This window comes from Pleurodeles waltl, chromosome 8 (genome assembly GCF_031143425.1).
Source record: "Pleurodeles waltl isolate 20211129_DDA chromosome 8, aPleWal1.hap1.20221129, whole genome shotgun sequence".
Lineage (NCBI taxonomy): Eukaryota > Metazoa > Chordata > Amphibia > Caudata > Salamandridae > Pleurodeles > Pleurodeles waltl.
This window is the reverse complement of record NC_090447.1, coordinates 1,236,823,752-1,236,846,955: the sequence shown is the minus strand read 5'-3', so window position 1 is coordinate 1,236,846,955 and position 23,204 is coordinate 1,236,823,752. Positions and strand designations below refer to the sequence as shown.

At 42.5% G+C, this 23,204-nt stretch overlaps 1 protein-coding gene across 1 annotated transcript in view; it reads right to left on the bottom strand.

Annotated features, from left to right (window-relative positions):
* Positions 1 to 23,204, bottom strand: part of CCDC169 (coiled-coil domain containing 169) — a 180,081-nt gene that overhangs the window by 112,737 nt on the left and 44,140 nt on the right. The window contains exons 2-4 of the mRNA XM_069205525.1: positions 17,532 to 17,614; positions 8,537 to 8,647; positions 8,405 to 8,445 (exon numbers count right to left, since the gene is read on the bottom strand). Of these exons, the coding sequence (XP_069061626.1) occupies positions 8,405 to 8,445; positions 8,537 to 8,647; positions 17,532 to 17,614 (235 nt within the window). The remainder of the gene's footprint in view (positions 1 to 8,404; positions 8,446 to 8,536; positions 8,648 to 17,531; positions 17,615 to 23,204) is intronic.

Below are 23,204 nucleotides of genomic sequence, written 5' to 3'. Positions count from 1 at the left end.
CACACTCTGCCCCCACTCCATTCTACCAGAATCTACTTCACTCCACTTCACTCTACCTCACTGAAATCCACCCAATCGATTCCACTCCACTGTACTCCAGCCTACCCCACTACACTCCACCCCACTTCACTCCACTCTACAACAATTTAACTCACTCCACACCAATCTACCCCCCTCCAGTCTATTCAATACCAATCTACCCCACTCTACTCAACAGTAGCCCAGTACACTACAAGCAACCCCAATCCACTCAAATCTATCCCACTCTACTATATCTACCCCAATCTACTCCACTCCACTCTACCCCAGTCTACCCTACTCCACTCCAATCTATACAACTTCACACCAATCTACCCCACTCCACTCCACTCTATTGTACCACAATCTACCCCTCTACAATTTACCCCACTCCTCTCCAAACTACCGGTGCTTCCAAATTTTATCACAGTGGTATGTGTGTGGGGGGGTTCAGTGTGGTTCTAGGCCTCTGCGCTGATTCTATGGGTATCCCATCCAGGCATAGATAGACGAAAACACGTCAACTATACAACAGAATGGACACCCTTGGATTGTGTAACACATGACTACTATGGCATCCCCAACAAAGGCAAAACACACATACCTCAGTGACCTATCACTCATGTATGCATATGGACCTTGTTCTCATGCCAGCCAGTGACTGTTTACACATTTCAGAGGTACAAATTCTTCCCAGAGAGATCTCTAACCACTACCCACTGCTACTCTGTCTAGGCTCCAAGACCCCTCCCCAAAGACCTATGTTGCGCCTCAATGCATGGAACCTTAAGGATGAGACCCATTCCCAGGCTCTATCTGTTCAACTAATGTCATACTTCCAAGCTAATCCGGAAACAAGGGACTCCCCTGGCACCCTGTGGGCGTCCTTCAAAGCTACCATAAGAGAATGCGGTCAAAGCATCCTCCGGTCGAAGTAGAAAAACAAACTCCAATGCATGACTCTGTTAGAAGCAACTCCCCGACACCCACCCCAAGCGAGATCTCCTCACAACTCACGCTCGCCCGGACTGAGATTTGACACCTCTTGCTTGCGGAGATGAGCCAAGTTTGGCACGACTCCACAGCGATGATATATGACTGGGTAAAAAAATCGGAAGTTACTCTACTGGCCGGTTACTAGGCCCTGGCTGCCCAGTGATACCGGAGGTGTTGGATGCTGAAACCACTTCCCAGTGAACCACCCCAGCCATAGTAGGGGCATTTGCAGACTATTACCATGGAATGTATGCAACAGTTCCAAAACCTGAGGCTGAATGGGTATCCCCACTATTGGACGACATACCATTTCCTTAGGTGTAGCAGGCTGAGAGACACGACGTGGAGCAACCTATCACAGATGAAGAGATAACCAATGCCATCTCTGGTGTGTCCTCTCGGACAAAACCTGGCCCTGATGGCTACCCCACTGAATTTTAAAGCACAGACAGAGACATCCCGCACCTACTTTGGCCTTACAACAAAGCTGCTAAGATATGTCATTTTCCCCAGGAACTTGATATGGGAAACATTGTGGTCATTTTGAAATTGAGCCCTCCACCCACGAACTGTGCGGCCTTTTTATTGGCCCATTTCACTCATCAATAGGGAAATTTAAATCTTTGCTGTAATATTAGCTAATCAACTGAAACCAATACTCTCTAACATTATGCACCCTGACTAAAGTGGCTTTATGCTGACTAAAGGCATGAGACAATGTTTCAGGTGACTTGATGTGGCGCTGGCGCGTGAACACCTCCTAACACCCTCCATAGTTCGGTTGCTATTAGATTTTCAAAAAGCATTCAACACAATAGAATGGACTTATCTGTCTCCAGTTATGCATAAGGCAGGATTGCGATCTCGATTCTGTGGCTATGTCAAATTGCTCTATTCCAACCTAACAGCATGAGTACAAATCAATGACGGGATCGCCAACCCGCTCCCTATTTGCCAGCGCACAAGGGAACATTGGCCCTTGACCCCCTTCTTTTTACCCTAGTCATTGAACATATGGTGTAGCTTATTTATTGTGATGCACAAATTTGGGACTGTGTGGGACACGGGCCATGGCAACCATATTGCTTTGTATGCTGACGATGTCCTCTTGTTCCTGACTACCCCATTGGAGATCAGCCTGAAGTCCCTTCAACTTCTTTGACATTTTGAAGAAGTTTCTGGCCTACGAGTTAGCCATGCTAAATCGGTCTTGGTCCCACTCCACCCCTCTAGAGTATGCATTTAGTAGCAAATGTCTATTCCCATACGACATTTTAATTTTCGCTACCTGGGGATTGAGGTCATGCTTGATCCAGAACTGGAATGGAAACTTAATTTCACCCTGCTGTATCAGAAAGTGAAAGCAGATCTGCAAAGTTGGGAAACTCTCCCACAGAATGTAATGGGGTAAATTGCCCTCTACAAAATGATTCTACCAAGGTTCCTATACCCCATCGGTGGTTCAAGGAAGTGGATTCCATGGCGACGTCTTCCTCTGGCACAACTTCAGGCCATGACTGGCTCTCGCTAAATGCCAGGTGGTGCCTTACAATGGAGGTTTGGCCAATCTCTACCTCTATTATTTAGAGTCCCAGATCCTAGTCATAAATGACTGGTTTAGCCGGTGTTCGACAGACCTAGCATATAGAGTGGAACTGGCCTCACTGAGCTTCGAGACTGTGCCGGTAATGCTCTACGGCACCCCAACATGTAGGTAAATACCTGAGTTGACCTGAGTGGTCCTTCTCAGCTGGTGGGCAGTGGTTCACACACGGGTTGGGACCTAAAACTCACTCTACAGACCCTCTTGTAGAGGGGGAGGTGGCTGCATGAGACAGTGGGCCTGCAGGGCTTTGACTATGGGAGGCGATAGGCATTTCTTTGTTGTAAGACATCTAGTCTGGCACCCCCATCCACTCCTTTCAACAACTCCAATCAACCTATGCTCTGTCAATTCCATAAATATCTTCAGCCGCGACATTCATTAAGGGTACACATCTCACCGGGCACAGCGCTCACTGAATGTAGTCCACTCAAGGCCAAAATCCCGATGGGTGTACTATCGAAAGGGGGAATCTCCCAAATCTATAGTTCCTTCATCATTAACTCTCCCCATACATTACAAAAATTCGGGCTCAGTGAGAGGGCTAGGTGGGACAAATGGAAGATGACGATTGACAAGACACCTGAATGCCCCCCCATGCCATCACTATTTCCTCTAGATTGTGATTGGCCCAAATATACTATCTCCACAGTGCATATCTCTCTCCTAGCTGTCTCCATCATTCTTCCCAACCTCACATGCTTTATGTGTCCCCATGCAGATTTCTAGCGTGTGGTTTGGACATGTCCCCTTATTGAAAAATACTGGAATGAAGTAATCAGAAAACTACCAGAGATAGTGGGATGGGAGGTAGAGCTCTCACTTAATATCATTCAGTTGATTGGGGTGCCCACCATGGTTGCAAAACAGGACAGAGCCAGCCGATGGAAGTCTTTTACCTCACCCTCGCTGTCTCACTGGTGCAAGAGAATGGACTGGTGTGAACAGCAGGAAAAGCCAGTGTATAAGGCCAAAGGCTGTTAAAAAAATGGAAACATTTAGAGAAAATGGTGAGATCACTTTGGGCTTGGTCCTTTGTTGTAATTTGGTTGAAACTGTATCCTCATGTAATTTACACAGTGGACTTTGTACTGCTGACTGTACATGACGCTTTACTTCTGATGTCTATGTTGGTGACCAGTAATGGCTGGCAATAGAGTAGCTATGCTTGTTGTCAAAATATCAATGACATTGTTTGTAAAAAATATATATATGTAAAAGGAAAAGCCTCAGCTCTAATATTTGCATTGTGTAAGTTACCAGGCACCTAAATAGTTCATCAGGAAAAGCAATTATAAGAACCATCAAAGCAAAACTATTATGAACAATCTCCTACAGGTGAGCATACCCTGGGGAACATTCCTCAGCACTGGATAAACTCCAGTTCATGGTGTGAAGAAAAATATTTAATCTACAAATCCATCCACGATGTTCCTTGCTATGTCTCAAGTTTGGTCTAACATGACAATTGGGCCCGCAGTTTTTAGTGTGTACTTAATCGCTAGAAGTTAAAAACCTGAACGTGAATTTGGAAGATAAGCTGATTGCTTCGGTCTCGGCCTCCGCACTAAAAGCCACCCTGAAAAAAAAAAAAATTGTCTCTCTCACGAAAGGCAGACTTGGACTAAAAAGAAACAGCTGCCTATGCACTTTCAAATGCAAAGTAAGATGAGGAAACAAAAATGCAGTCATATCTGAAAGCGGTTTTTAGAAAGGGAGAGCAGAACACAAACTCTCCAAGCATGACTCTTGGTACTCCCAATAAATCAGCTCAGAAACCACTGGAGAACCTAATATAAGTAATTGTAAGGAGAGAATCGTTGCTGCACTTGCTCTGCTGCTATTCAGACTTTTTAACAGAACAAGGCACTTTATTGAAACCCTTGCTTTTATAGCACAGAATCTTGACTTGTAAAGAAGCTCTGGACCTTTGTCTGAGAACTCACATCCTAATGGAACTTGCCCAATTTGGCAAGTACAGAAATGCAATATTTAACTCTATTAAATCAAGAGGAAACACATGACACCCAGTGAATATGAACAATAAGCAACAGAACTGAAAGTACAGTGAAGTGAGCAGTAGTCAGCTCGATGCTAAACTTAATACCTATTTTTAAACATTGCACTTGTTTTTAAATGTAAGTGGAAATATATTGATGCAATGCTGTAATTTTAAAACTATACCAATTTTAAGTAATTGAAAAAATAAACTAATTATTTACATTGTTAGCTTTGCGTTTGTATTTGTATTACTATTGTCCAATCATTAAGCTCAATGGTTACTCACTGGTGTCTTGGAGCTGTGAGTCAGAAGAATTATAGCTAGACCCAAGCAGAAAACAGAATTAGAGTTGACGAGGAAAGAGCCAAGGGCCAGGTTTATCATTCCTTACAATAGCGATTACCTAATTGTGATGTTGTGCGAATTGCAATTCAATAACCGCTATTGGAATGTATGAAACTCCAGGAGTTTCATACTGCGATTTGCAAGGGCTCGCAAATGGACCTACCTCATTAATATTCATGAGGTAGGTTGCAATTTGCGAGCCATTGCTAATGGCTACAATCACAGAGATGGTGGCCTGCTGGGCTCAGCAGACCACCATGTCTGTGATTGCTTTTCAATAAAGTAATCTTTTTTTTTCTTTAATGCAGCCCGTTTTCCTTAAAGGAAAATGGGATGCGTTTAAAAATGTAAAATGGAAAGGTTTCTTTTCATTTTTTTAAAAGTAGCTCTTAAAAAATATTTTTGAATGCATTCACAAAGGGTAAGGGGTCCCTTGTGGACCCCTTCCCCTTTGCGAATAGGATACCACCAATTTGAAATTGGTGGTAACTGCGATTGTTTTGCAACCACATTCATGGTCACAAAACAATGAAACATACTTCTGCGATTCGGTATTAGGAAGGGACGCCCTTGACACGCCCCTTCCTAATACCGAGTTGGTATGTAGTCACAAATCCAATTTGCGATTCAGTAACAAATTACCGAATCGCAAAGTGGACATGTTACATACCAAAATGCATTTTTACGATCACTGGCCCCAAGTTTTTAAGTTCTTGCTAAAAGGAAACAGTTGATCAGATAGGCATATAAACAGAGACTGAAAATTCCAAGTTTTGACTGCTATGATGGAAAAGTGCGTCCTCTAAAGGCTAGAACGTCTGAATCTCAGTACCATGAGAAGGCGGGCATTGTCAGACCTGAGAGAGAGAGGGGGTATAGTGAGTGCGCTGGTTGTGAAGATACCCGAGACCTATGGCATGAAATCCTCAGTAAAGAGAAAGAGAACAGTTACTCGCATGAAGTAAGTTAAAGCCTGAGATAAAACAAAAAGACTGGTGACTAGTCAAAGAAAGGAACCAATCCAGCGAACAATGGTATTTAACTTAAATATGTAAAAGGAATAGACTAAACAGATGCTCTGAGATCATAGGATGCAAACATAAAAACGCCCTTTTCCTCAGTCCAGCTAGTAGTATACTGACCTATTCTGCTTGAGTGCTGTGAGCGCAAAATAAAACAGTAAGTTTATCCTTCAAAGCTGTTTTCAAAGACAAAACGGAGATACACCCTGACCTTGAATGAGCAACAAATACTGATAAATGGGAGCGGTCCTGTAAATGAAAATCATGGCATTTAAAACCTATGGCGCTACAATGTGACTTGGGTCAAAAGCCAGCACTGTAAAAGTCAATACATAAAAATAACCAGACTTAATATTTGCATATTGATACTCTCCATACTATGCCTCCTTTCATACTATTGAGATACTGAGACGAATACTCAGAAGAAGGGATTTCTGACAAAGAACGGATAGCAGTGAACAAACGTCAACAAACTAGAGAATAAACATGTACAAAATGCCATATCCCACGTGTAAATACCCTTGGACTCACAGAAGAAGTGCATCGTAACACAGTGCCTTTAACTAGCTGATAAAGTAGTCTTCTTTCTGTGTCTGAAACCACTACATGTATTGCACAAATGTCAATGCTCATGTATGTCTGAACAGGTACCTTAACATTTTATTAATGAATTGCTATGTTTTTATACCAGTCTGTAGACCACTAAATTCCTAGTATCCTAAGTTGCACACATTTCTAATGGATTACAGAAGTTGTATTTTCTGTTGCATCATTGCACATTGTTTACACTGTGTAGTAAGTATAACCTCATCCGGAGGATTGTCACCATGAAGTGAGAATTTTAGAAAATAGTGGAGTCAGTGCCTTTAGCATCAGTTCTTCAAGGTCGTCTCACACTCTTTCTCATGAGAACACCCTGGCACCTGCTCATTAGCTAGTGTTAGTTAGTCAGGGGGTAGGTTGGGGAGGTGTTTGGGGTGTTACACCGCCCTCATAAATGTATTTTCTGATAAACAGTTGGGTACGGGTGCGTTCCGTTGAGTATGGTGAGGTGTTTGTCGGATTTCACCAGGAATTTTTACATATATAGACACCCACAAAAACTGACACACACTCTCTCTTCCTCTGTTGTAAAATTTCTCAAAAATGTTGGTTATTGTACAAAATATTGTGTTTTCTCTCACTTAGTACCCCTATCAATCTGCATGCCTCTCCCTTTGCACTGCCCGTAGGCCCCTCGCAAGCACTCTGCTTATTGTAAGTATTTTGACATTATACGCCATTATGATTGTTAGAAAGTTAGATGCTAACGCCCCCCACACACACACAATATTACTGACTAAGCTACACCCTAGCAGTTAGCTGCAGTCTAATCACGTTCTCACTCCCATTCACTTGTATTAGGAAGAAAATGTATAAATATGATTACCAAATGTATGGATTTTACCATTATATGCTCCAAATGATTAGGGGCAGAAGCTCTGGCCCATTGAAACAGCAACTGTCACACGTTATTTTGCTTGCATCTTTGTTACTTTATAATAAACACAAGTTATACTGAGTGTTGTGTTTTCCTTTTACACCAGCTGTTTCCATTGTGCTTCCGACCTCATGTGAGATAAGTATTTATTTCATTTGGTAAATGGATTATGACAAACTTTGAAATACTTAGACAGCCCTGTGGATGGCTTCAAGATAATGCACAACATGCAACAAAAATAATGATATAAGGGCTTAAAATAACGTGTACCGGAAAACGTAATAGGGAGATAATGGATATTTAAGTACCACAGATGTAAAACTATAGCCAATATATTCTTGGGGAGGTGTGGTGCTAGAATAAGCTGCTTCATCCACAAATCAGCGAAGGTTCTGGAGCAACAATAGTGAATGCTTCTTCACTGAAATAGTGGTAAATACTTGGGCCTGCCTTCCACTATGCGTAGTAAAGGCCAAAAATCATGAAAACAATCCAGAAAGGCAAAACTAGGGATCATAAAGAGATTAAGCGGACTTTAATGCAATAACAAGAATGGAAATTATCAGGTTAGAGAGCAATCTCCTTAGCTACCATGAAGAGTTTATTAGCTCTCACTGAAATTCGGGAGGGCCTGTGAATCTTGGCAGCAGAAGACTTTAAAATATTGAAAACCTATTTCTTCTGTGTTTCTGCAGACAGGTTTTGAAAACAAAAATAACATTGTAAATACTTTAAGGAACAGGCTTTATTATTGTGTGCATTGAAATCAATTATCACACAAGACACAGTAGAGAAGTGCACCCAATTATATTTTATCGGCCTTCAGATGTGATTTAATTAGTATAAACATAACTTATCTAAAATTAATAAAAAACTAAATGTTGGTGTGGGTATAAGATATTCTTGACCTAATGTACTGCATTTGTTAAGGTACTAACCGTAGGCATTTCATCAAGGGAACGGATAGAAGCCAGTCTATCTACAAAGAAAGAAAATGTAGAATCCATTTATAATGGGTCCGTTATTACAGGAAAGTCATATAATGAACAGCTAATGTTTTACCCTCTCACCTGCTGGGTTTCCGCGTATGTAAGCTGCTTTTTCTTTTAGAAGATAAATTTGTCTTTCTAGTTGTCTGTTTAGTTCTTTTTGTGTCTCATATCTTGTTTTCCACTCATTTCCTTAATTTCAAAAGTAAAACAAATGCAAAATTACAGTTCTACGAACATATTCAATATTTCTCAAATTCAAACTCTACCTCCGATGAAGGCTGTGACAAAACAATAGGGTGAAATGCTCTAAAGTACCCTTCCTTCAATATTTGTCAACAAACATTTGACACCTTTTCTTTCTGAAACAGAGAATAAGATTGTGTATACTTTAAATCATTCCAGACCAAAATGTATCTGGGATGCTGTAAAGTTGCTCTGCATATACATTTCTAACTAACGTCTTGATGCACCTTGCACTCTTGAAGACAGCTACAGATATCCTTTAGGAATACTGCTGACATCCTGCAGAACTTCCATGAGCAGCTGCAGGGACGTCATGGAGCACCTATTAGTAGCTAAGGGAGTATTAGGAGGTACCACCTTGGGCTCATGCAGGTAGCCTCCATGGCTGCTGCAGATACATCAGTGCGCTCCTTCTAGTGAATAAGTGAGCAAAGCTTCATGCTAGGACAATAAACAAACAACTGCAGGCACTCTCTGGGTCCCAAGCTGGCAGTCAAGGCACTACTGATATGAACCACATGCAACCAGCTTCCATAGCTCCTACAGGGATATCTGTAGGAGGCTAGTCTGATTTGTAGTGGGTACCACAGGTACTTACACCTTATACCAGGTCCAGTTATCCCTTATTAGTGAAATGTAGTCAGTGTCTAGAAGCCAAGCTGTCTAGAGGAAGCTGGAGGCAGAGCAGCTAAGGCTGAACTAGGAGACATGCAAAGCTCTTGCAATACCACTGTAGTCACACAGTACTCACACACATGAAAGGCAATACTTAGTGTTACTAAAAATAAAGGTACTTTATTTTAGTGACACAAGGCAAAAAATACTTTGGAGACTATACTCCCTTAGGAGGTAAGTAAATTACACAATATATACACTAGTAAGCAAAAACAGGTAAGTAAACAATCAGAAAATAGTGCAAACAGGGAAAATCACCATAAGTTGCAATAGGCCAAGGGGGAACTCAAACAATATACTAAAATAGTGGAATGCGAAATTTGGTTTCCCACCTAGGAAAGTGTAGTGTGTAGAGGGGCGCTGGGAGGGTAAGAAAACACCAAAGGTAAGTAAAATATCCCACCCAAAGCCCAGGAAAGCAGGAGTAAAACACAGCAAGTTTCCTAAAACACATTAGAAGTCGTGGTAGAAGACAGTGCAAGAACCAGAAGAAACTGCAAGACACCAACAATGGATTCCTGGACCTGAAGACCTGTGGAAGAAGGGGACCAAGTCTAAGAAGCACTGAAGAGTCCAGGGAGAACAGGAGCCCCTGCTAACCCGGATGAAGGTGCAAAAGGAGAACCACTGGTGAGAAGACCAAGTCAGTATTGCACCAAATAAGATAGATACAGGTTCCTGGTTGGTGAAGAAGATGTCCCATGCCGGATGGATGAATGCAGTCTCATTTGCGTCACTGGATTCCGCCAACAAGCCTTGGTAAACTCAAAGCTTGCATTTCATGAAAAATGGCGCTGCCCGGGCCCAGGAAGGTCCAGATTGACTCTACCCAGGAGAGGGAGATAGAGGGGACTCTCAGCAACTCAGAGAGCCCTCAGAAGACCAGGCAGCATGCACAGGAGTCCCACAGCATAGGGACAATGGAGTTGCAAATGGCAGTTGTTGAAGCAATACACAAAGGGATCCCACGCCACCGTAGAACAACTCAGGGAGTTGAGCACTGCAGGATAGAGTGCTCAGGACCTGGGCTAGGCTGTGCACAAAGGAATTCTTGGAAAAGCGCACAGAAGCCCTAGGAGCGTCAAAACACGTGGTGCACAGGGGTACTGTCTGGCATGGGAGGCAAGCTCTTACAGCCACCAAATTTAGACAGCTGGCCCTTGGGCAGTCAGGGTCACTTTAGTCCACCACCTGTGTTCCAGGATCCACGCCCGTTGTCAGGAGAGGGGACCCAGAGTACCAGTTGTCGCTGCAGAGAAGTGAGTGCTGAAGCAGGAAAGTGACTCCGTTACTTCATGGCAGATTCCTTTAGTTCTTCTGGTGCAGGATGAAGATAGGCAGTCCTCGGAGCGTGCACAACCAGGAAACTGTTGCAGTTGCTGGCAGGAGCTGAAGTTACAAGGTCGCAGAAGTTGTCTTTGCTTCTTTGTTGCAGTTTTGTAGAGTTCCTGGAGCAGTCAGCGGTTGATCCCTCGGTAGAAGATGAAGTAAAGGATGCAGAGGATTCCTGCTGGAGTCTTGCAATCCGAATCTGAGGAAACACCCACAGGAGAGACCCTAAATAGCCCTCAGAGGGGGATTGGTCACCTAACCAGATATGGACCTATAAGGAGGGGTCTCTGATGTCACCTGCTGGCACTGGCCACTCAGACGCTCCCAGAGTTCCCTGACCATCCTGAAAACAAGATGGCAGAACTCAGGGACACTCTGGAGGATCTCTGGGCACCACCCGTGGGGTGGTGATGGATAGGGGAGTGGTCAATCCCCTTTCCTTTGTCCAGTTTCGTGCCAGAGCAGGGACTGGGGGTCCGTGAACCGGTGTAGACTGGTTTATGCAAGGAGGGCACCATCAGTGCCCTTCAAAGCATTTCCAGAGGCTCTGGGAGGATACCCCTCCCATGCCTGTAACACCTATTTCCAAAGGGACAGGGTGCAACACCCCTCTCCTAAAGGAAATGCATTGTTTTGCCTTCCTGGGATTGAGGTGGTCAAGCCCCAGGAGGGCAGAAGCCTGTCTGTGAGGTGGTAGCAGCTGGGGCTGCAGTGAAAACCTCAGAAGGCTGGTATGGCAGAGTACATGGGATTGTGCAACCAATACTGGAATCAGTATTGAGGTACAATTCCCAGTTGTTAGACACCTCACAAGACCATATTCGGAGTTACCACTGTGAAGCTATATTTAGGTATTGACCTATATATAGTGCACACTTATAATAGCGTCCCTGCACTCACGATGTCCGGGAAAATGGGCCTGGATGACGTGGGGGCTCCTCTGCTAGTGCGGGGGTGCCCTCACACACAGGTACTCTGCACCTAGCCTTCAGGGTCTGAAGGTTAGACATATAGGTGACTCATAAGTGAGTTGGTGCAGTAAAAATGGCTGTGAAATAGTGCTTACACTATTTAACTCATGCTGCAATGGCAGTCCTGAAGAAGTGTTTGTATGAGCTCCTTATGGGTGGCAAAAGAAATGCTGCAGCCCATAAGGAACTCCTGGAATCCCAATGTCCTGGGTACCTCGGAACTATATACTAGGGACTTATAGGGGGGGCAGTATGCAAATTTGGAGTGGATTACTGGGTTACCAGTATGTAAGTACAAATTTGGAATCAGAAAGAGCATAAGCACTGTAGTTCTGGTTAGCAGGACTCCAGTGACACAGTTAAGCATACTGACAAAAACAGTGAAACAGACTGACAAGTAGGCCACAACCTTTGAGCACTGGGGTCCTGACTAGCAGGATCCCTGTGACACAGTAAAAACACACTGACAAACAGGTAAAACATAGGGGTAACCATGCTAGAAAGAGGCTACTTTCACACAATATCACTGGGCTCCTGCTAGTAACTAAGTGAGCAAAGTTCCCCAAGGACCCTTTGACAAACTCCTGGTGGCAACACATGAGCTCTTGCCAGGACCCAGTTGAACTCCTAGAAATAATCCACCCTCTGTAGATTATAGCATTCTATTTGCTGTCCACTGAGGTCCTGGAAGCACCTAACTAAGCCTGTGAAAACACAAAAGACCCTGCAAATTCCCACCAAGCTCCTGCTAGCTCCCCACCAAACTCCCAATCATATCCTGGAAGCCCGCAGCAAGCACCAGCAACATCCAACACTGACAAAGCTCTTGCATGGACCCCACAACAACAACAGCAACAACATCAAGGTTTTGTAGGCTGAAGCACAGTCTGTACTCCCTCTGTCAGACATCCCAGAGCTCTATTTATGCATTTCTGCACCCTGATCTTATTTGAACCACAGTATTGAACGAGGACCACTGATGGGTGGACAACACACTGCTAAAATATGCCACTATTAATTCTAGACACTTTGAGGTTAAAAAGAATTGTGCTGTCCCTATATGATGTAAATCACAGTGACAAAAGATTCAATCATTAAAAACTGGGGTGGGGGTTCTTTACTATCTCAATCCAAAGATTGTCACCGTGGAATTGGAACTGATGGATGTTTTCTGAGGCTATGAAGTAACTGTTAATGATAACCTGCCCTACCTTTTGCAACCAAAGGAACAACAGACTGAGTATATTCCTGTCTCCTCCAAAGGGGTTACCATTGTAGACTTTCAAAACCATACCAGTGACCGTGCTATTTTGTGCCCTATTGACTTCTGCCATTGCATTAGTAAGCATCATGTCTTCAACCTCATTTCCAATGTAAACGTAACCATTAATTGAGATGCTTACAACATTAAATGCCCTCTTATTGCTAGGCTGTTGGACTGAATAGAGTTGAAGGTGATTTATAAAGGTTATGAAAACTATCTAAAGACCCTGATGTGTTGGCTGGGATTGACTTGACATAGTTCATGATACCATTATGCTGCACAATGACCATAGCGCAGAATATATATCATAGACCCTGGCACTTATTTTTCCATAAATTAAGCATTTAGACACTCAATACCTTAAACACTGCATGCACATCACCCACATCTGAATGTTAATCATCTATATGAATCTGATCCCACCTAAGCCTGAATTCTTGTGATTGCCAAGAACAACAAAGAAGTCACTAAATTAATCGGACCTCAACCCCCTGGTAGTTATGCCACAGAAGAGACAGACTTAACTTGGGGTAATGTGTAAAGAATGTATGCAATACCAGAACAGAAATTGTCACAATATCACAATATCGAGCAATAAAAATCCCACACTGAATGAGGGAAATAGAGTAAAATGTAATAAACAAAACAATAAAAATTCAATAAAGTGAACCGCTGATAGGATTTTAAAAGTATTTAAGCAAGAATAGTACCAAAAAGCACTAGGCACAAATGACAGTCTATGGATGCAGTAGACTGGGACTTAGGTGTGATTTAAGTATAACTGCAATGCAGCACGGGTTGGATACAACAAGCAGTCCTATCCCAGTCAAAGATTTTACCTTCTGACTTGGGGCCTGATTTAGAGTCTGGTGGTGGGGTTATTATGTCACAAACATGATGGATATTCTGTCCGCCGTATTGCAATTTCCATAGGCTATAATGGAATTGTAATGCAGTAGATGGGATATCCGACATGTTTGTGATGGAGTAACCCCCTCCGCCGTATCAGACACATTTTCCAGGATGTCCCCCTGATGGCTTGGGAGGTCTTTGAAGTCCACACTTTTCAAAGTTTCAGGAGAAGCTCCTGTGGGTCAGTTCTAAGGCTCCCTGGACATCAGGGGCAGCACTTAGAGCTAGGACTCACTCCAGAACAGGCCTCTAGAAATGACTAGTCCAGGTTCAAATAACAAAGGTGGTGAATGCCAATGCGCTTGCACATCAAAAGAGCATGTCAAAAGAAACAATGTTCTACGAGAAGTCCTTCGTCACAAAGAGTGACAGTGATGTGGTGGGTGCCAACCTGGTGGGACACCTGACCACCAAAGGTATCCCAAACTGCTGACCAAGAAGGTAGTCGACAATGACGAATAGGTAAATTAAGTGCCAGGGCACACCGTAAGCAGTCCTGTGTAGTAGATCCAAATGGTCGTTAAATCAGAGTCGGAAACCACAATGTAGATGGAAGTAGAGTTTTAATAGTAGTGTTGCCAATATTCAGCAGGTAGGTCAATGTACAGCAAACAAGGTGATGTGTAGCAAACAGCCGACACGTGTTTCGTCTCCTAGACTTTGTCAAGGCTTTGGGAGTAGCAAATTCGAATATATATGAGCCCTATGGTATGGATGATATATCCACAGCAAAGTAGAATCCGGCCAGAACTAGCCACGAACTTCCTCGAAGTATAAGCGCAAATGGCCATGATAAGCCAGTGTAGTTAAGTAGTAACCGTGCCGGTTGGCGTCGGTGAAGGTAATGGCGAGACAATTGCCTTCACCGATGCCAATATATATTCAAATTTGATTTAACGACCACTTGGATCTACTACACAGGACTGCTTACGGTGTGCCCTGGCACTTAATTTACCTATTCGTCACTAGTCCAGGTTCATTTGGTACTGGTGTATCCCTGTAGCCACACTGGAGGTCAGTCAATTGACCCTTGGAGTCCACTTCTTTGTACTGGATACAAGCGGGAGCAGGTCCAGTCCTTCAAGTCTCCTCCCAGGTCACAGGCAGCAGATCAAGTCTTCTTTTGATCTACTGTTGGTCCAGAACGTTTTCCAGAGGAGGGTTCCTTGGATTGGTAAGTTTATGGTTAGCACTGGCCAGAGGGTGGGGGTGACTCCTGGACACACCCTAAACTATAGGGAAAAGCTACCCAGGTGCAGCCCTACACAGCAGTTCCTATTTGCCCTACTGCAAACAATCCCACAGTGTTCACACTCCTAGAACCCAAGATGAGGAGACATGTTCTCCCTCTTGCAGAACTCTTGTGCTTACCCAGAGATGTAGCCAAGGAAAGGAGCAGTCCCTTCCCAGTGTCTAGTCAAAACCATTTCTAGGGTATCTTTCTTCCCAATGGGTTCAGAGCCAGCCTGGTTAGTGTGGGCTTTTGGGACAAAGGATTTTCCTTCTTCAGGTCGCTCCTTAAACTAGACTAATAATGAGCAAGCCTAACTCTGTCCCTTTCAAAGTAATGAAGTTCCACCCTAAATATCCTTCCTATGGCTTATAGGGATCAAATGTCCTATACCCACGCCATCATGTCCTCAGGCCAAAGCCACTTGTTCTACTCTGGGAGAAATTATCACACCTAATAAAGGACAAGTGCTTGCTGGAAATCAGCTAGAAAAACACAAATTAGCTTCCTTGAGAATTAAACAGGGAAAGTTAACTAAATAAAAATAACTTTCCCAATATATTTATTAAAAATCTAACATCCACTAATGAATTGTACATGTAATAAACATGAAAGGTAATCTTTGAATGACCATGTTAGCCTTTCTGGTCAAAAGGTACCAATTATAGTTTATAATCTGTGTTTTGGCACTTTTTAGGATCCACCTAGAGCCCTAGTGGTGAAAAATAGCCTTTGTGTTTTAGTCACTAGAGGAACATGCCTACTTTAATTTCAAACATGTTCCGCTTTTAAATACCAGCCACCCTACCTTGTTGGTGAAAAGGTGTACTTATCGGTGGCTTATACTGACATGTTTGACCACAGGTTTTTAAGCTGCTGCAATCAGGCTATATATGGAGGCCTGAAGCCATGTTTTAAAGGCCAACCTTGTGGATGGCAGCATAGGTGCTATAGTTCACAGGTTGCATTTAACTTCCAGACCTTAAGTGTATTTCCTAGACTATGCACCAGGGACTTATTTGCTCTTGTTTAGCAGGGGTAACCGTGCACAGAGTTCTAAGTCCAGCAAAAACAGTACCCAAAAAAAGGCAAACAACCGGAGGCGGCCACGCAGCAAAGGTGGATTTCCTACTGGTACACTCTATATCTGTTACAGAACACCCCAGTCCACAAAACAATATCATGATCTTAAAATCTCAAAAAGTATTTCATGATCGACTATATCATAGATCGCTGTGATATTCTACAGTATCACAGCTGCATTGCTGTCCTCAGCTACAGTGATAAAAAAGGCCTTTCAGTATGTCAGCAGTAACTGTTTCTATTCCCCCTTATTGGTCCAAAGCCTAAAGAAAAGGCATGTGCAAAGTTACGTTAGTTAACTTAATTAGGGCTTTATTACAAATTAGGCGGAATAGGGTGAGGAATTTACCAAATGTGGTAAACATAATTACTCTGGGGTGAGATATTTACTGCTCCTGGTAAATTCCTCCTAGCATGAGTTTTTAACTTGTAAAGGAAGCCTAACATGCAGAATTGGGATTTATCACTCCGAATCCTGCATGTTTTTCATTTTCACTGGCCTTTTCCACTAATATATTTCTGCAGTTTAACCTGCCAGAATCTACCAGTGCAGCACTGTTAAAATGTGATGTTTATCACACAATAGTTCCAATCCCCATGCAACCAAACAACCAACCAAGGATCTGAATCTAGCCCTGCACTTGTAATGAAGGCCTTAGACTTTTCTTACCATCTCACTTTCCAGGATATTATCAGGTACAGGAAGAATGAAGTTGTCTGCAGTTCATCAGCAATTTCGGACCTGAATTAGTATTCATCAGCAGTGGTATGATAATGCCACATTTCAAGGGTGCGATGAAACCATGGCACCTTATGGACGGGAGCATTACCTTTCATGATATCCTGACCAAGCCTTAGGAAAACCTCTGTAGGAATGCAACTGCACATGCTTTACCTATTAGATTTGACGCCTTGGGCTTGTCTGAAAGCCTGTCACTACCTAGGGTAGGATTAGTGATGTCAGAGATCTGAAGAACATTGACAGGTACAGGGGTGGTTCAACGTAGCACAGTCAGTGTTTTTCTTGTATTTGCTAGTTTAGAATAGAAAGAAGTGCATAACAGGTATAATAACATTACAACACTCTGCAACCTTATCTTGATTTATCATTCTACATTTTCACAGCCTTCTTTGCCAATTGTGTGAGCATGTGCTATTTTAGAATAGAAAGAAGTGCATAACAGGTATCATAACATTACAACACTCTGCAACCTTATCTTGATTTATCATTCTACATTTTCACAGCCTTCTTTGCCAATTGTGTGAGCATGTGCTATTCTTCAAGAAGGCCAATTCAACAGAATTTTCATTTCATCAATGAATATCAGTCTAGTTTATCGTTTCATGCATTTGCTAACTTACCTTCATCATCAACATTGTTCAGTCTTTTTTCTAGTTCGGCAACTGTGTTTTTCATTTCAAAGGTTGATCTTTCCAGCATTTCCCTATCAAATACAATATTAAATGGATAATAATCAATATACATTAAGACTGTACTTACTAGTAGAAATTGCGCAAAGCGATTCTGGTACTGACTGCTAGTTTCAAAATATCCACACACCTCGCAAAGTCATCTTAATAATTTTGTTACACATTTTAGTACTAATTCACAATACAAGTAATACTGCATGTAAAACCTAACAACTGTGTTTTCCTCCTTGCTATATAAAAGGCTACTGATTACCTAGTGTCTATAACTGAAGCCTTTGGCTGACACAAAAAGATTATATCTGCTGTTAAAAAGATTCCCGATTGATGACTACTGTCCCCTTTGCTGTCCGATGCGCTTGCTCTTCATTCGCCAGTGCTTGACATAAATTCAGGATCAACAATTTATTAATTAAATTCATTAATCCACATATATTCTTGACATCTTACTAGAAAACCTTTTGTATGGCAAGCACTCAACTTTTAATAAATATCCTTATCAGAATTATTTTATTGTCCCTCACGGTTCCACGAGTAAATTCTGCTGTGGTGCTATGTGTAATTAAATAAAGACACAGGTTAGTTATATCTGGTTAGTGAGAACTTTTTTTTATTTTGTTTGCTGCAAAAAGCAATAAACAATGGATAAATGATTTTAGAAATATATTGTTATATTGTATTAGTTGTACTTTACTGATTACTTAGATTGGTTACAACTTAACCTCTTCAACATATTGTTTTTTGGCAAAGCCCCGTCTTTGACTCTACTGTGTATTAAGGCTGACTTCCGGAGTAAAATGTAGAGGAAACATTCATAGTGGCCCTCAGTCTAGTTGCCAGCACAATTCCGCTCTAGGATAAGACAACCACAGTAGACTATCCATTGTTTGCAACATTTTGTAAACTCGCCCCTGAACGCCCCCCCCCCCCAACCTGCCAGGCAACACAAATCCTCAAACTTTTACCATGAATTTTTTCAACCTTCTAGTTAAGAGTCATTGGTTATTTTTAGCCATTAAAATATAAAAATATTATGATTTTCTTCTAACTTTCCCTCTGTTTCATAGGCTTTCATTGTGTTTTTCTATTGTAAACTAGCAGTTACTGTCGAGAAAGCAACCTATTCCGGCCTATTTAAACGCCACTATTGTAATGTGAAGTATTGTTCTTAGGAATGGCTGATTTCTTGTATTTTGAGGTGATATACCAACTTATTAATTACAGTATTACTGAAGTAAAAGTCCTGTACATACAAGATCTTGTAAGGTGATTATCTAGAAAGCGTCAGACCAGTAGTCTCTTCTTACACATTGCAGTTGGTGCTACTGTTGTCTGTAGAAGACAGCACCACTCACGTTGGCAAAAACTATTCAAAGACGAGCAATTTCCAAGGTGTCATTACTGCACAAGCAGTATGAAAGAGGCATATCAATAGGGAATGAAAATTCTCCTGGTGGCAAACAAGTGACAAACCAACAAACAACAGAGCATCTTCACTTTATAAGCCTACTAGTCATTTTCCCGGGCTCTGCAAATCAGCAAGATCAAGACTAATAGATAAATCTGTTTAAGTATGTACTTTTTACGCTCTTTCTTAAGTCGAGCACAAAATACAGCAAGAGCACAATTCAGAAACACTGTGTTTTTTTAAAGTGTATGAAATAGACAATATTGAGAATTCCAGGACAGGTTATTTTTAGCCAGACTGCACACAATGAGGAGGAGGACAGTGTTCCTTTCAGGCATCCTGCACCCCTCCGCAAGGTGACTGCATGCTCCACCTGAGCACTACCCTGCTTCTTCTCTTCAAGGGCAGCTGGGGACACCTATGGATGGCAGCGCAGGAACGTGCTTCTCCTGGTGCTGCCACGATTCGCCCGAGCCTCTTGCTCCAAGCTTGGGTGATGAGATAACGGGTGCCGAGTAGGGGAATGTCAAGAAGAGAGAAATCTAAGCTGTAATGTCCTAGACTCACTAGGGTCTGCCTTATGTGATACAGGCAAAGACCCAAGGACAGAGGAATCACAGGATCCAAATATTTTATTCCACGGCAATCATGTTGACATCATAATCAGTTTCTGATAACAGACATAAAGCATCAGAGCAGGTAAAGTAACAGATGGCCACAATGCACAGGCTCCTGGCACGCCCCACTGTAATGAACATAAGGCACCTACGTGCATTCTCCAGTTTCAGCAGACGCTACTGTGTGCGTCACTGCGCTGGGGAGAGGACGCGCCCCAGCAACTACAACGCTCATTGAACTACAGAAGCCTGACAAGGGCAAAGGAAGGCAGGCGACAACAACCATTAGGCTAAGAGGGCTTTAGCCCTCCCCGTCAGTTGAGTTGGGCTGGACTCAATGGGCGAGGGATACAGCCCTGCCTGAACCGAAGTTATTTTGCTGCTTTCACCCGAGAATATATCCACTTTACGAGATCCCGTTATTTCTGAGTGTCTACAGTATCTGCAGAAGCAGGAAAAGAAGGCTCTTACAGAACATCGCTGTCCCTCCAGAGCACATATACAGACAAACAGCCAAAGGTGAACACCTCAAGGTTGCAATTTACTTATCTGTAGTCCTGACTCATGGCCAAGAACACACAAACACTGTGCCCTCCTTGTAAAGATCACAGACTAAAAACACACACTGCACAGCCTGAGACATTTAACATACACTAACCATTTAAAGCACTGCCCCCTCTTTTAGCTAAGACGATTTCTTTCTTGCCCTCATTCTACACTAGGGCTTTCAAGTAGATCTTTATTTCTGTCATTACATATGAATTTTATGTCAAGCATGGAGGCTCCTATTACGCTTCTCTAACTTGCTTTAACTTGAATAGCAGAGGTCAAGAACTACAAATCCCAGCAGGCTTGAAACAGCTGAATTGTCTTTAAAGATGCTTTCAGCAAAACTTACCATGTTACTTTGCTTAATTTCCATTAAGCGTTTATCGGATGTTAGAGCACTGGATGTTACTTCTCGACAGTTTGCCCCCACGGGGGTCTTGTTCACTGTTAACAAACGTACCAAGACTAACTTACATACTGTTTTTTTCCGTATTTCCCAGGGCAACCTAAATTGTGTGTGGGACAATGTCTCAAATGTTATGAAGAACGTACGGCTGGTCTCAGAACGTCCTCGTCTCCTCAACTACTCATTTCTTTCTAGAATCCCCCATAATCCGGTCTCTTCAGCGACTCTGGCCAGATGGGTTCGTTTGGGTGATGTCCTTAGCGGGTATAGATACCTCAGTTTTTGGAGCTCATTCAGCTAGAGGGGCCATGGCTTCCAAGGCTTTTTGGGTTGGATCCAGATTAGAGGACATTCTGAGATCGGCTGATTGGTCCAATGACAATGTTTTTAGGGCATTTTATTGTAAGCCGGTTCATACTGCTACGTCGGTGGTGATTAATATGCTTTAAAACAGCATAATAGGAGCCTCCGTGCTTGACATAAAATGTAGATTTTCCTAGTATGTTATGACGGAAAGTCTTAATTTTATTAAAGACGCGGAGGCGAGTATTATCCCACCTCAACAAGGTAATATTGCTGATTTTGTCTTGTTTTTTCCCTCCCTTGCAGCAACCTCCACTCCAGCTCAATCTTCCACCTAATCAGACGAAGGTTCTGTCGGATACATATCTCTCCGCTGGAATACCGGATTCTTCCCGCGGCAGTTTCTCTGCTTCCGGCCGGATGTCTCCTTCACTACGTTTCTGCCTGGACCTGATTAAAGACATTTGTTCATTGACTTGAGCAGTTGCGATAATTTTAACTATTCTTCCATTATTTTCTCGTACTCACTAGCCTTCTCGCATCAAGAAAGAGGGCTGGTAGCAGTCAAGCTTAGTGATAACATATCTCCTGCTATTTTGATTGGTGTTTTATTGATTACTTGTTTTTCTCCCATTGGCTTCTTCTGTTTCAAGCCTTCTGGGATTTGTAGTTCTTGACTGCTGCTATTCAAATTAAAGCAAGTTAGAGAAGCATAATACTCGCCTCCGTGTCTTTAATAAAATTAAGACTTTCCGTAATAACATACTAGGAAAATCTACATTCTACTTCTTTTGTTGTATTGTACCTTGTTTGCTGTACATGCTTGCAGTATATCTCATGCATAATGAGGGTTTACGTTGTATTTTAGAATGGTGAGATTTGCAGAATGTGTTGTGGGTTACCTTGTTTGCAGTATTTGTGGAAGGTATGTGGTTTTACTGAGTGTGTTAGAGTTGCAGTGTGTGTCAGGTGTCACCCCTGAGTGTGCTGTGGTCAGTGAGTTTGGAAAGTGTCAAAGGTCAGCAAGGTTTACAAAGTATATTAGGTTAGTATGGTTTGCAGTGTCTGCTAGACTGAGTTTGTACAGTGCCCCCTTGGCGGACACAGGCTGACAATGGCTATTCACACCAAGAAAACAGGAAGCCAGTCCGCAGCACCAACTAAACATACCCATCCATGTCCCCAGCTTGTCCTGTCCCTGCTTGATTTTTTTTTTATTTGCAATTTTGCACAGATGAACAGCAATACCAGCAAAACACTAGACTGTTTCTGTGCCACTTCAATGTCCGAAAACCATTATCTGACTAGTACATGTAGTAATGTAGTATAGTAACAGCTATGTGTCACACTGGTGGCTCAAGGAGCTAATGTGCCAAGTCCAAGGATCTATGTTTGCTTACCCTAGTCACATGTTCGATTCTACATTTCAGCCTCAGCCCTTCATCCTGCTGAGATTGATAAAATGAGTACCATTGAGCTGAGGAAGTATTACTATTAAATAGCACAAACCTACTGTGGAGGTTGAACTTGCACTCTACTAATACGTGTATTACGTTTGTTGGAACCAAAAATAATAACCCTGAAATTTTCACTTACAAACAGTGGTGCTACATTCCTCTAAACAGGCAGAACACAACAAAAGGACCACAGGAATAGCAACGCTGTACAAATATCCAATCCACTTGGAGACACTAAAATGACTCCTGATAGGGCACACTACTGACTTTGTAAACTAAGGAAACTGAGCAGTTCTGAGGTGCCTGCTGGCAGCAGACCTGGTGACCGGCTAACAACCTATACCCCTCCATTTATGTTTATATAAAAACGAATTGCAGTCTACTTGAAAGAGCTTCTCTCCCAGAACCCTTTGAAGAAAACATTGGAAATGACCCAGAATTTCAGGAATACGTGCCCTGGGTCATTTTGGAGAAGATATGTAAGTTTGCAGGGGAAAGGTTGAGAAGAGATGGAGGAGGGAAGATTATTATTTGAGGGGTAAAACGACTGTGAGTATGCTTAATTTATGAAACAAAATAGTACATAGCACATGGCCCAAGTTTTTATTAGCAGCCAGCTGTGCGGTGCCAAATGCCAGGGTTAATGATACCTAGACTGATTACGTCTAAAGGAGACATGTTCAGTGGCTGTATATTAAAAGTTTGTTTGAAAATTAGGGAGGACTCCAAGGTTAGGGTAAATTGAGAGGGTAATTTTAATGATTGTTCTCTACAAAAACTCAAGAGACTCAAGAAAACACATTTTCACGACTTATAAATGCTTATGTTGTTTCATGTCTGCAAGGTCACAGATTAAATGTTTTTGGG